The 14,519-nt window shown below is 54.4% G+C and overlaps 1 protein-coding gene and 1 pseudogene across 1 annotated transcript in view; both read right to left on the reverse strand.

Annotated features, from left to right (window-relative positions):
* Positions 1–1,919: 1,919 nt before the first annotated feature.
* On the reverse strand, positions 1,920–2,949 carry LOC119622065 (uncharacterized; annotated as a pseudogene).
* The window catches only part of CACNG4 (calcium voltage-gated channel auxiliary subunit gamma 4), a 66,832-nt gene continuing 55,025 nt past the window's right edge, over positions 2,713–14,519 (reverse strand). The window contains exons 2-4 of the mRNA XM_008012037.3: positions 14,134–14,217; positions 8,119–8,259; positions 2,713–3,527 (exon numbers count right to left, since the gene is read on the reverse strand). Of these exons, the coding sequence (XP_008010228.1) occupies positions 2,989–3,527; positions 8,119–8,259; positions 14,134–14,217 (764 nt within the window). The 3' untranslated portion in view covers positions 2,713–2,988. The remainder of the gene's footprint in view (positions 3,528–8,118; positions 8,260–14,133; positions 14,218–14,519) is intronic.

The raw sequence follows: 14,519 nt of genomic DNA on the forward strand, positions 1-14,519 counted from the left end.
CAGGAGTGGTCGGATGCCCTGCCTGGGACTGTCCAGTGACAGTGGAGGAAGCCCATTTGGCCTCTGGTCTGAGCCACATCCTCCCTTCTGGCTTTTCCAGCCATGACGCTCACATTGTAGTCATAAGGATGCTCTACTTCGTAATCATTTCAGAATTCGGAGGGGAACAGAGGCTGGCTAGTGACCTTCTTTGAAACCACTTGGGGGCAACTTTAGTGCCTTGGCAGCTGTGGCTCCGGCTGGCCTCCACTCTGCAGGGGGACAGGCCTGGCTCTCTTGGCTGCCCAGGGGCCCACACCCCACCCAGGACAGCCTGTGTATCTTCTGGCTCATTGGTGAAAAGCCACCTCGATGGCACCACCCAGAAGTGTGAAACCAGCCATTGGTACTGGGGAGGTGGCCAGTGACCCAGATTAAAGCCGGAAAAATCGGCCTTGGTCAGAGCCTGGCCTCCCCGCCCCCTGGGCCTCCTTCTTCTTCTCTGGTGGCGGGGGTGGGGCACAGTGTACCCTAGACCCAGGGACATCTATTTACCCTAACCGCCCACAAAGACTTACGGGGGGCTCTTCCCCCGCCTCCCCACATCAAGAAGAGAACATTTTAAAAATGTTTTTATTTAATTAAAAAAAAGACAGAACAACCAACCAAAAACCAGTAGTAGGTACTGGAGTCACAGGTGCTTAACTGGCGAAACACACAGGGGTGGGGGTGAGGGGGTGGGTCGGGAGGAGGGAGAGAAGGCGGGTACAGGCCACCACATCCCCCCGGGCGGGCGTCAGGTCTGAGATGCAGCGGGAGGGCCAGGAATGGGCGGCCCAGGGTCCCCGGAGACCCGGCTGGCCGCGGGGAGAAGGCTGAGAAGTTCCGGGTGTCTGAGGTGGTTTTGCTCCCGGCTCGTCCCCTTCTTCCTACTCTTTCTTGGTCCCTAGGTGGACCCTGCTTACTCTGCCTGGGACTGGGCAAGAGGTAGGATTCATTGGAACACAGCTTTCTCCATGGAATGATAGAAACTTCTGGGGCAGTGGGAGGGGAGGTGGCAGATGGAGAGGAAACAGAACAGCGCGGCTGCCTTGCTTTTGGAGATCACAGAAGAAAAGTCTCGGGGCCTTGCTGGACGGCGGGTCTGGGGAGGGCGTTCCCTGTCTTCAGCCTGGTCATGGCAGTGGAGGTGGTGGGGTGTGGGGACGGGGTTGGCCTAGAGTAGGTGAAGGCCTTGAGCTCTGGTGCTTCAGCGTCCGCTGCTAGGCACACTTGGACACGCCACCAGACGATGTCAGCCCTGACGGGAGCGAAGGCTCCGGAGCACAGCACACAGGGGCCCTGGCAGGCCTCACTTCAGCTCCCCGGTACACCGCAGCAGTCAGCTGCAGCCGCTGCGGGTGGATGCGCCCTTTCCTGGGGGCAAAGGAAGGTGGGATAGACGATGACATCATCACCAGGCCGAATGGACCTGGGTCTGAACCCCAGGGGGCCGAGTCCACCCATGGGCTGCGAGCAGATAGCTGAGGTAAGGATGCACTTGTTATTTCCAAGCACGATAGCTACCAGGACTACAGGCGACTGTTCCAGGGTGGATCAAGGAATCTCAAAAAGTAAGAAACAATTTTTCTTTAGAAAGCACATGTTTTATATAAAAGAGGGTTAAGTTCCATGTTCTAGAGAGTTCTTCTTCCAAGCCAGTACACGCTTCCACGCTCTTTGCTTGCTTTACGAGGGGGAAAAAAAAGAATGGCTGGAAAAACTGTAAAACACAGAACCCACTTCCTCAGCTCCGGACAAAGTGCTGAGATCTCCCCTCTGTGGGGAGGAAGAGAAGCCCAGCTCAGCCCATTTATCCAAACTCCCTCCACTCCATCCTGTTAGGTGGTGGCGGAATAAATTACACTGACAGGAGTTGTGGGGCCAGTTGCTGCTACGTTTTAAGACAAAGAAATGAATGTAAGTTGCTCTCCTGGCATTGATTTGCAGGAAGTCATGATTGGTAACCACCTAGGAATTGGATGTTTGTTCTCTAGGGTTTTTTTTTTTTCTTTGCCACTGTTCACCCTTGGGTCTCCCTTTCTTGCACAGAAGTCCAGGCTCCTGTTGCCAAATGCCAGTTGGAGGGAGCTGTCTGTCCACCTCTTCCCCAGGACCCCCAATGCTCAGGGGACAGAGTTGCTCCTCGGGTCTGTGACAAGGGGCACAGCAAGAGGCCACGTGCCCACCTTTACCCTGACCAATGGGACCCTCCAGACTCTGAAGTCCAGTCAGTGGGTCTGTCCTGCCCATTCTGAGTGAGGCAGAAGCTTCCAGAAGCAGAGAGGAGAGCCAGCAACAGCTGCCAGCCTTTACCTGGGCCTCCTCCACAGGCCATGGCCTCCCCAGGTCGAGGGAAGCTGGCCCCGGGACAGCACAAAGGCCGAAGCACCAGTTGGCTGCAGAGCTGTCTTCAGGATCACAGGCCACCGCCAGAGTCTCGAAGAGAGGGAGAGATGGAGAGGAAGGGAGTGAGCTTCGGTGGTCTGATTTCTGGCTCAACGACACAGGAACCTCAGGTTCAAAAGCAGCTGACAAGAGCCCAGAGACCTCTTGGTGCTCGGCGGAGCCTTCTGGTGGCCTGGAGCCCAGACAGGGAGGAAGGGGCCTGAAATCCCGTTTTTCTGGCAAGATTCCTTTCCAAGAGGAGATAATGGCTCGATTTTGTCTTCCCGAGTTGATCAAGGCCGGGCAGCCTCAGGAAAGCTCTGGGAGATTTCAGTGACCCTGGGGCATCAAAACACCCTTTTGGGGGAGGGGACAAAGTCAGCCTTCAGCTTCTTCTGCAGCCCCAGGTCCAGTCTCCCAGCACAACCTCTGTGCAAAGCCAGCCCAGGACACCTCTGGAGACCGGGGGGGCTGCGTTTGGCTTTAGTTCATTGTTCGTTGTCTTGAGGATCACATGCCGTCCTGTGTGACAAAAAGAGCCATTCTGGGGAGAGGCCGGAGCTGAGAGAAGGGGCAGGTGGCTCACACAGGGGTCGTCCGTCGGTTCAGCATGCTGACATGGAAACCTTCCTTCAGGTCCTGCTGGAAAAAGTCATGCACCTGCAGGAAGCTGGGCTCCTGGTCAGGGCTGTAGCTGGCTGCGGTGGTCACCTTGAGGGGCTCCCTGGACAGCGTGTACATGGACAGCTCCCCCATGGGGATGGCCCCTGCGATCTTCAGGCCCATGGGCGACACGTCCCTGGAGGGCGAGGCCTCGGTGGACCTCGAGCTGGACCTCGAGCGCCGTCTCCGGTACCTGTAGCTCGGCATCCTGGCATAAGGAGAAGAGGAAGACGCCTTAAGGAATTCCCGTTTGGTCTTAAACCTCAACTCTTTATTTTTCTCAATGTAAATGTTTACAGCCAGGACGCCCACGGTCTCAGCCACAATGAAAGACAGAGCTCCAAAGTAAAAAGACCAGCCATAGTTGTAATGGTTCTTTTTGTCTTCATCCCGCTTGTCACTCGGGTCGCCTGTGTTGCTGGAAATGTAGACGATGATACCAATGATGTTACTGAGGCCTGAAAGGGAAGCGGGGAGCGGGGAGTGGGGCCAGGGAGGGAGAGAGGCAGAGGTTAGACCCACAGTGGGATGGGCAGGGCAGGGAACAGGTGGACACTCCCCTCTCTGATGAGTATTTCTTTATTCTCGTTGCTAATTTTTCTTTTCAGTAATTAATGTTGAATGGGTAATATAGTACAAAGTTCAAATGAGGTATACAATAAAACACACTCTCAGCCCCCAGTTCCCCTCTTTAAGGCAACTACTGTTACCTTCTTTTGTATGTCTTTCCAGAAAAAAAAATTCTAACACACACACACACAGACACACACACACACACACACCCCTATTATTTCCTTTGCACAATACCCTTTGGCTGCTTGTTTTTTCTCTTAACAGTACATCTGAGAGAAACAGTACATCTGTGAATCAGGCCATGGAGAGCTGCTCCTGTCTTTCTAACTACATGCGGCACCCCCATACGGAAGCCTCACGACCCACCTAACCAGGCCTTTGCAGGAGATGTCTGGGTGGCTCCCTGCCCGCTGCTGTGACAAGGTTGCCTTGGACATCCTTGTGTCTACAGCCTCACATGTGCACATGGATACAACTACGGGGTGCACTCCTTGCAGTGAAACTGCTGGGCCTTGTGCATTGAAACACTTAAAATACATTTTTATTTGAGAATAATTTATGATTTACCAAACAGCTGCAAGGTCCAGAGAGTTTCATATACTCCTCACCCAGTTCCCCCTAATGTTAACATTTTACATTATGTGGAACATTCATCACAACAAACCAACCAGCCTGGCACATGACTTCAGACTTTACATGGATTTTTTGTTTGTTTGTATTTTGAGACACTCTCAGTCTCACTCTGCTGCCCAGGCTGGAGTGCAGTGGCACGATCTCTGCTCACTGCAACCTCTGCCTCCTGGGTTCAAGCGATTCTCCTGCCTCAGTCTCCTGAGTAGCTGAGATTACAGGCACGCACCGCCATGCCTGGGTACTTTTTGTATTTTTAGTAGAAACAGGGTTTCACCATGTGGCTAGGCTGGTCTCAAACTCAGGACCTTAAGTGATCCACCTGCCTCAGCCTCCCAAAGTGCTGGGATAATAGGTGTGAGCCACCATGCCCGGCCTTTACTTGGATTTTACTGGGTTTGCACTAATGTCCTTTCTCTGTCCCTGGATGGATTCAGGATATTATATTGCATTTAGTGTTTTAAATTTACAGTCACTGCCTAAGTGCCCTCTGTAAGGGTACAAATGTCCCAACAGCCTATTGTGAATATTATCAAATTTCTGGTTCTTTGCCAATATGGGAAGTGAAAAAGAGCCATTGTTGTGTTTATTCGATTCTCTCTTATTCTAAGGGAGGCTGAACAGAGCCACACTGGTGGGGTGTGAGTTCCAGTTCTACCAAATACCAGTATAACTTTTGACAAATTACTCCCACTCCCTATGTGTCAGTCTCCTCATGTGTAAAGTGGGAGTAACCGTGGTCCACACCTCGCCGGGCTGGTGTGAGGATTAAATGAGCTGATATATACAAAGTGCTCACAACAGCACTCCAGCACACAGGGCGCCTGCCGTAACTTCAATTACCATCCGCTACATTTCATCATAACGTGCTGTGTTGTGTTTGTCTCTGCACTGTCCATGTCCTCTGTCCATTTTCTGCGGCACCCACCCCGTGTGGAAGGGTTAGAATATCTTCGGCAAAGGGGTCCAGCAATCCTGCCCTGATCACGTGAGTCCTGGGTTTCGACTCCTTGTCTCTTCCGTTGTGTTCTGTAAGAACCCTTTCTGACATGTTTTTTTTTCTACCCTACTAGTTTGCTTTTTATTTATTTATCTTTTTGAGACAAAGTCTTGCTCTGTCACCCAGGTTGGAGTGCAGTGGCGTGATCTCGGCTCACTGCAACCTCTGCCTCCCAGGTTCAGGTGATTCTCGTGCCTCAGCCTCCCAAGTAGCGTGCCACCATGCCCAGCTAATTTTTGTATTTTTAGTAGTGACTGGGTTTCACCATGCTGGCCAGGCTGGTCTCAAACTCCTGACCTCCAGTGATCTGCCTGCCTTGGCCTCCCAAAGTGCTGGGATTACAGGTGTGAGTCGCCGCCAGTTCACCTTTCTCCCCTCTGATCTCTCTCTTGCTGCTTCCCTAGCTTCGTGTTGTCTTCCCCACTCTGTATTCAGCACGCGTTGGAAAAGTGTTTCTTAAATGACAACTCCATGAATCCAGTTTCCCAGAGAAGTTTTGTATCTTCTTCCGACTTTCCCAGCCTTGGAACCTGTCCCTCCCCTGTGGCACCTACCATTTTCCACCTCGAGTTCTTTAAGAGCTTGTCTGACTTCCCTGCCAGGGCTGGTGGTCTGAAGCCAGGCCCCATACACCCCCGGGTGCCTGCCACCACGCTCGGCCCCCATCAGCGCCCCCTGCGCCAGTGAATAAGCCAGTGTCCCCCTGCGGGCCTCCCCATTGCTTCCTTGCAGCCGGCCGCAGCCACCTTCTCTGCCTGGAATAGTTTTCTTTGGCTAAGGCTCTGGGTCCAGGCTCCAAGCCCCTCTGGTGGCACCAAGCATCTGGGCCTGCCTGTCCTTCTGGGGGCACAGGCAGCTGCAGGGGGCATCTTGAGGGGCCTTGGAGGGGGGCAGCCCTGGGCACAGCGTGTCTTTGCCACTGTGCGTGTGACTTCAGGGAAGCCACCTGAGCTGCTGGACTCCCTGTGTGCGTCCTCTGCAGGAGCAGGGATGGTGCGGTCGGGCTCACAGAGCGTTGGCACGGCCACTGTGGTTTCTAGTGTGACTGGAGTCTTCTCTTCCTGACCTGGGGAGGACGCTCCGGGGTACTGTTCAGGGGTCACAGTCGGGACCTCCTAAACGGCTCACACCTTGTGAAAAATGACCGCTTCAAGGAGCAGGTGGTGGGCCTGGGGCAGGAGGAGAGAGAACGGAGCTGCGGGGAAGAAGGGAAGGGCGGGGGGCCTGGCCAGGAGGCAGGGTCATGCTTCTCCCAGGAGACCCTCAACACAGGCTCCTCTTCCCAACAGACACACACGTGCGCGCACATACCACACTCCTCAGACACACACACCATAGTCCTCACACACACAAACACACCATAGTCCTCAAATACACACACACACATCACCCTCCTCGGACACACACATCACCCTCCACAGACCCACACACATAGTCCTCACACACACACACCATAGTCCTCAAATACACACACACATCACCCTCCTCAGACACACATACCATAGTCCTCACACACACACACCACAGTCCTCAAATACACACACACACACCACACTCCTCAGACACACATATACCACAGTCCTCAAATACACACACACCACATGCCTCAGACACACACACACCACAGTCCTCAAATATACACACACACCACACTCCTCAGACACACACACACCATAGTCCTCACACACACAAACACACCACAGTCCTCAAATACACACACACCACACGCTTCACACACAAACACACCACACTCCTCAAACACACCACAGTCCTCAAATACACACACACATCCTACACTCTTCACACACACAAACACACCACAGTCCTCAAACACACGACACTCTAACACACACATATACCACACACACACAGTTCTCCAACACGTACACACACCACACTCCTGACACGCACTCCACACACACGTCTGTTTATTGCGCTGGAAGGAAACAGACGCTGGAGTGGTGTAGAACTGGGGCCTGGCACCTCGGCTCCCCAGCGGCGGCTGCAGAGCTGGAGCCAGCCCCTCTACTGCAGTGGCCCTGGGTCCCAGGATGTGAACAGAAGTCATCTACCCACTCCAGGAGAAAGGGCGAGGGAACGCAGGACAGGACCAGGGTGCTCTGAGAGGCCCGCGTGTGCGGCATCACAGACCTGCCCATCCTCAGCCAAGGTGGTATGTCACTGTCACCCACAGCTCTATGACTTTTCCCCAGTGGCACTTTCCGGGGACATCGGGCATGGCTCTGAGGTGCTGCTGCCTTCTCGTAGCCAGGAGGGTTGGGGCAGTCGGGATGGGCGGGGGCCGCCTGCTCTGTTGCCTGCTCACTCTTTCCTGGGCACCTTGGACTTCTGCTTCCTCTGCAAGACGGCCACTCATGCCCATTCTGGGCCCCTACCCTGTGTTTACCTGGCCAACTCCTTCGAGTTTTGGCATGATTCCCCTGGGCACCTCCCTGACCGCCTAACTCAGCCAGGCTCCAGTTACAGGCTTGTAAAACTGCCAGCTGAACCCCACGTACCACTTTGCACACCTGGATTTATTTTTTGGTTGAAGTGAAATTCATGCCAGATAAAAGTAACCCTTTGGAAGGGCACAATCCAGTGGCATTTGGCGCATTCAGAATGTTGTGCAAGTACCCAAAACATTTCTGTCACCCCACAAGGAAGCCCTGTTCGGCAGGTCCTCCATCCACCCCGTCCTAAACACCGGAACTTTACAAGTCAGTTGCATCCAGCGATGTTATGTCTGCATTCCCCCCGCAGGATGCACACTCCCTGGCAGTGTGAAACAGGCACTCCCGTGTCCCCAGCTCCCAGCCCAGCGCCAGCCCGGGCAGGCAGCTCACCTGCAGCCACGAAGAGGATGCCGGCGCTGAGGACGATGTTGTTCTTGCGGCTGTAGATCCTGCCGGCGCCAATGCACAGGCCACCCAGTAGAAGCAGGATGGTGCTGAGGATGGGGAAGACGCTGGAGGCTCGCACGATGCCTGGCCAGGGAGGTGGGGGGCACAAAGCAGAGGGCAGTGAGATCAGCTGCCCTCCTGGCCATGGCTGTGTATGTCTCCCAGGAACCTTGCAGCTCCAGGCCCTTCCCCAGGATTTGAGATTCCCATCAGGACCTGGAGACTCGAGGTGGGCCGGGCCTGGGTCAGCTCAGGGCTGTTGGATCAGATGAAAGTGGGGGCTCCAGGCCTGCCCTTCACCCTGGAGTCACATCTGCCTACCTCTCGCTTAGTCTCTCCCTGGGAGTGGGCACCAGGGAGACCATAGTAACAGCCATGAAAGCAACAAACCGCATCACATTTCTGCGACACTGCACAACCCCCTCAGCCCTTGCATCAACGCAGTCTCCATGAAGCCCCTGGAAGGCTGGGAAGCAGTGTCCACAAAGGGTGGCCCTGGTCAGTGGCTGAGAGCACAGGCATTGGCATTAGATGGGTCTGTGACATGCCGGCTGTGCAGGCTTGGCCAAGTCACTTTCACTCTACAAAACTCAGCTTCCCGTCTGTGGAATGAGGTTCCTCACAGCACCGGTGTCCTACACTTGGTTTTGTACATGTAAGGTACAAAAAAAAGCTGGGCCTGGCCATTCTATACCTTCAACATCATCATCATCATCACCATCCCCCAGGTGACACACAAGGATGTGGGACCTCACGACTGGCCTGAAGTCACAGGGGAGGTGTGACTGGGCCGAGAGGGATGCTTGTGACCCACAGTGTCCACAGAACCACCTTTGTAGCCCTGCCACTGACTAGCTGAGCGGGGACAGCTGACTTTGGTGGCCACCTCAGTCCCCTTTTATAACTTGGGAATAGTAACGTCTACCTGCAGGGAGTTGGATTGCAGCCTCCCTAGAATATGCCTGTGTCCTAACCCTTAGGGCCTGTAAACTGATCTTATTTACAAAAAGGGTCTTGGCAGGGCGCAGTGGCTCACGCCTGTAATCCCAGCACTTTGGGAGGCCAAAGCGGGCGGATCACCTGAGGTCAGGAGTTAGAGACTAGCCTGGGCAACATGGTGAAACCCCGTCTCTACTAAAACTACAAAAAAAATTAGCCGGGCATGGTGGTGGGTGCCGTAATCCCAGCTACTTGGGAGGCTGAGGCAGGAGAATCACTCGAACCCAGGAGGTGGAGACTGCAGTGAGCCCAGATTGCACCGTTGCACTCCAGCCTGGGTGACAAGAGCGAGATTCTGTCACCAAAAAAAAAAAAAAAAAAAAAAAGAGGTCTTGCAGATGTGGACTCAGTTAAGAATCTCAAGCTGAGATCATCCGGGATGAATCCAGTGGGCCCTAGATCCAAAGACGAGCATCCTTACAGAACCTTAGAAGAGGAGAAGACACAGGGGAGAAGGGGCTGTGAAGATGGAGGCAGAGACCCAAAGGTGCTTCCATGAGCCAAGGAGTACCAACCACCCCCAAAGCTGGAAGAGTGGCCCTCTCCTAGAGCCTTCAGAGAAAGCAGGGTCCCCCAATACCTTGACTTTGGGCTTCTGGCTTCCACACCGTGACAGTGAATTTCGGTTGTAAGTCACGCAGTTTTGATCATTTGTTACGGTGGCCTTGGGAAATGAACATGCCTCATGGGAGGGTTACCATGAGAAAACGTCAAGCACCCAGTAGGGGCTTAGGGTGCCCCTCCCTTAGCGTATGGGGTGGGAGGAAGACCAGAGGGAGGGAAGGGAGACTTGGGAAAGGGAAGCAAAGAGTTCGGCCTTTCCCAAGCACCTGCTGTCTCCCAACCCCGTAGAAAGCTCGGCTGCGTGGACCCTTGGTGGCCCCCGCAGGGGACAGTGAGTCTGGCCGCACTGGCAGGCGCCGCCCTCCCCAGCCAGCTGAGCGGGTTTCAGGGCTGTCAGCCTCTCCTCTGAAGGCAGGGTTTGTCTCCTTTTTTGTGAACGCATCAGTGTGTGTCCCTGCTTCACAGAGAGGGGATTGTCTGGGGGCGTTAAATGCAGTTCTTCTCTCCGGTGCCTCCTCCTCTCCAATTCCTCTCTGCCTTCTGGCAGCAGCGGGCTCTGGGATGAAGTTTCCTGTGTGGTTCTGAAATGTGCCTCTGATCTGTGCTGGCCAGAAAAGTTGGGGTCAGTCATCCCCTCAATGCCCTCGTTCTGCAGACAGGTCAGAGGAATCTGAGAGAAGGAAGTCCATCCAGCACTTTGGGAGGCCGAGGTGAGTGGATCACTTGAGGTCAGGAGTTTGAGACCAGCCTGGCCAACATTGTGAAACCCAGTCTCTACTAAAAATAGAAAAATTAGCCGGGTATAGTGGCGTGTGCCTGTAATCCCAGCTATTCAGGAGGCTGAGGCATAAGAATCGCCTGAACCTGGGAGGCAGAGGTTGCAGTGAGCCAAGATTGCGCCACTGCACTCCAGCCTGGGTGACAGAGTGAGACTCCGTCTTAAAAAAAAAAAAAAAAAAAAGCCCAGTTGCTCTAAGATCACTGGATGCCCAGGCTTGGCTCAGAGCCATCCATTCTGCCCAGGTAAGTCACACAAGCACCTATGCCTTACCACAGGGACTCAAGCCTGAGCTGTGGATGTGCAGATGCCAGCTGGGATTGCCACAGACAGTGGTGCAGGTCGGACACATTGCAGGTGGCTAAGGGGTGGAGGGATGAGTGAGGCTGAAGTCCAGCCCATGCCCTGCTGGCCATATCAAGCCCTGGCAGAGGATCTGCATCTGCTGGGAGACCAGACACTTCCTTCTAACTCACCCCCGGGCACACTGTGGACTCCCAGCGCCCTGACACCAGCCCCCTGTGGCCTGGCACAGAAGTTATCCACCTAGCTACTGAAAATGCAGACTTGGAGAGGGGCACCAGGCCCAGGGCAAGGTGGGCAGGAAGCCCTGGGACCAGCAGGGCCTGTGGAAGAGAAGGTAGGTAGGAGGTGGGGTGGTGACCCCCTCAAATCTTGGGCTGTGCATCTGCAAATCAGCAGGGACATCATAAGAGCTCAGAGGCCTTCAGGGCGCTCTGCAACAAACAACACAAGCCCAGCTTCTGTGGAAGGCTTCAGAATGCATGGCTGGGGGCTGAGTTCCTTCTTGAATCGTCAAAGACTGGGTGGGAGCAGCGCAGCCTTGGATCTGCCAGGGTTGGTGCTCCACACCCACGCAGATGAGCCGGCCTGAAACAGGCATCCTGCAGGCAGCCCCACCGTGGATCTGTTGCCTTCTCCAAAACACCCATTCTCCACCTGGAAGGCAGAGCCCTGTTTTCTTTGCTGCTGTACTCCACATGTCTAATACAGTGCCTGGCACATAGTAGGCCCACAATAACTTTTTTTTTTTTTTTTTTTTAAGATGGGGTCTTGCTCTGTCATGCAGGCTGGAGTGCAGTGGCACGATCATGGCTCACTGCAGCCTCAACTTCCTCGGCTCAAGTGATCCTCCCACCCAAGCCTCCTGAGTAACTGGGACTAGAGGCATATGCCATCATGCCTGGCTAATTTATTTTTATTTTTTGTAGAGATGAGATCTCACTACGTTGACCAAGCTGGAACTCCTGACCCCAAGCGATCTTCCCACCTTGGCCTCCCAAAGTGCTGGGTTACAGGAGTGAACCACTGCGTCTGGCTGCAATAACTTGTTAAATGAATGAATAAATGAACCCTCATGAACCCTCAATTGTTGCAAATATCAACCGCCAGAGACCTCCCTCCTGTGCTTCTACATATTTTGGGGAGCCATAGTCTGGACAGAGACCAGAAGACAAAATATTAGAAATCAGGGTGGCCCTGGAAACTCATGCCAGATGTCTGTGGCGACCATGACCTTGGCCTGTCTCTGAAAGTTGCTCAGCCCCTCTGGCTCCAAGCTCACAGGCACCTGTACTCTGGAGATAAAAGGACGATCAAAGACACATGCAGAGCTTGGTTTTAGGGCCAGATATCCCGGCTTCTGCAGCCACCGAGTGGAAAAACACCTCCCTGTTGGGAAGTCAGTTCCCTCCCACCCCGCCCTGACTTCTGCCAGCAGCAGAGACCACAGGCCCGAAAGCCGTCAAGCTGTCTCTTCCGTGTGCATCTCTGAGCTTGTTAATGAACCTGGCTGCTTTCCCCACAGCGTACGCTTAAGGAGAACATGGCCTTCCCCAATGAGCTCTAATTGCGGTTGTGCTGTCACCATCATTATATCTGGGAAAATCACTCTGCAGCCCTCCCCGCCTTACACCCTCCCCAGAGGACCTGGAACGGCTCACTTGTTTTTGGGTTTTTTTGCTCTTCCAGATCCTCACTCCATCCTGCCCTGGGCCCCTGGAAGCTGACTGTGTGGACCGAATCCTCGGGCTCCCACCTCTGGCTTTTGGAGAGGGGTGTCTGCGAGGGAGTTCGGCCCAGCTGTTGGTGAAGGGTCGACATTGCTTCCCAATGGCCGCAGCTCCTGCCAGGCGGCCCTGTCCCTACCACTCCCTCCTCCAGGCTCCCACGCCTGCCCCCCCCTCCCCACCTATCGAGGCTTCCGGCTATTGCCCCCAGAGCTCTAAGAACTACCTGATTGCCCTGGATTGGGCAGAGAAGGCAGATTCTGAGTTGGGGCTGATTTTCAATTGAGTCATCCCAGCTAGGCTGAGCACCAAGGGCCTCTGTAGACAGTTGTGCAGACATGCACTATACAACTGGACGGATGTTCATACCATAATTGATGCATGTGACATCCTTTGAGTTGTGCAGTGTGCAACCTGCACAACTATCTCTGGCGGCCCTGTGGGAATCTCATTTGATTGGTTCAATGTGGGCCCCCGGTAAGCAGAACCAGAGTATAGGCAGCAGGAGGAGAAGGGGAGGAGAAGGTGAGGGAGGAAGGATGGGAGGCAGAGCGGTGGCCAAATTATTTCACGTTCTGGGCCTGGTCGCAGCAGCCTGACACTGCCCCAGGCTCGATGGGAACCGCGTGCTGTTCTATTTCACCAGATGACTCAGAATCAAAATCCTTTCTCTTAGAAAAAACGATCTATAAGCAGGTGCAGAGTGAATTGTGCTCTCTCTGAGGGCGCTGGTATCGATTCTCCATCAATGAGGCTGGGTTCGAGCCCCAGGGGTGCTGCTGTGAGCTGCTCTTCATGTCTTGCCTAACGTGAAAGGGGAAAATGACTCTGAAATGGTGCTATTTTTCTATTTGCAGGCTCCTCCCTGGCAGCTCCCAGGGAGGTATTCACAGGCCCAGGGATGAGATCTGGACTTAGTATGGTGGCTGGGTTTGTTATTTGGGATTGAGCTTGCGCTGTGACTTCCGGGCTTCAGTCTGGGGGCCCCACGCAGCCACTGGACCCAGGAGCAGGTGGGGGCTCCCATGGGCAGAGGCGGTGCTGAAAAGACTTCAGGACCATATATCAGAGGCTGCTCCCTGGCACCTTCCTCGCCTTCTGCCCTGGGTCTCCCAGCACCCCACAAGGCTGTCTTGGTGTATGACTGTATCTGCTTTTTCAAGACTGGAATGGAAGAGAGTATGCAGGAGAGGGTGGGTAGGCCCCAGTGTGCTTGGGGTGCCACACCCCTCAGGGAGACTCAGCCTGGGCAGAGCCTATATCTTTAACCTCCCTTGCTCCAACCCCAGCTCCAGCCAATCAGTAGCTCCGAAGCCAGCCACGCCCAGCAGGCTTTCTGCTCAGGCCTGTCTCCCCAGGGCACAGGCCTCTCAGCCAAATAACCCCATTGAGATACCCAGTATGTCATGGCAGTGATGAGCAAAACTCCATCCTCCAAACTCACGATGTCTGAACAAGTAAGAGAGTGAGCGGAGCATCCCAAAACAATCGCCCTCTCCACGCCCAGTGTCTCTCTTTCCTCTGGCCGCCTCCCCCCCAGCCTTCCCCCTCCCCACAGAAAGAGAGTCCAGGCCTCCTGACACTCACGGAGAAGGTACTCTGAGCTGTCGTGGTCGTAGTCATTGTCCTCTGGGAAGTGATTGATCCGGAAGCAGTGCCCTTTATAGACCCCTGGAAGGAACGAGAAGAAAAGAACACTGTACATCCTGTCTGGTTTCACTCATCCATTCACTGCAGACACAGCTGCCGCGTGTGTGAGCCTCTGCGCAGGTCCTGGGGACAGACGGAGAAGAAAGACAGGCTCCAGCGTCCCAGACTGGTGGGGGCACAGGAGAGACACACAGAGAACGGCTACACAGGCAGAGATATGCCCCAAAGGTGATCCTAGTTATGGTCCAAGGGTGGACGCACGTGAGAGTGAGGGGACCTAGCATGAATCACCATTGAGATAAGAGATGCCAGGCAGAGCTGCC

This window comes from Chlorocebus sabaeus, chromosome 16, assembly GCF_047675955.1.
Source record: "Chlorocebus sabaeus isolate Y175 chromosome 16, mChlSab1.0.hap1, whole genome shotgun sequence".
Lineage (NCBI taxonomy): Eukaryota > Metazoa > Chordata > Mammalia > Primates > Cercopithecidae > Chlorocebus > Chlorocebus sabaeus.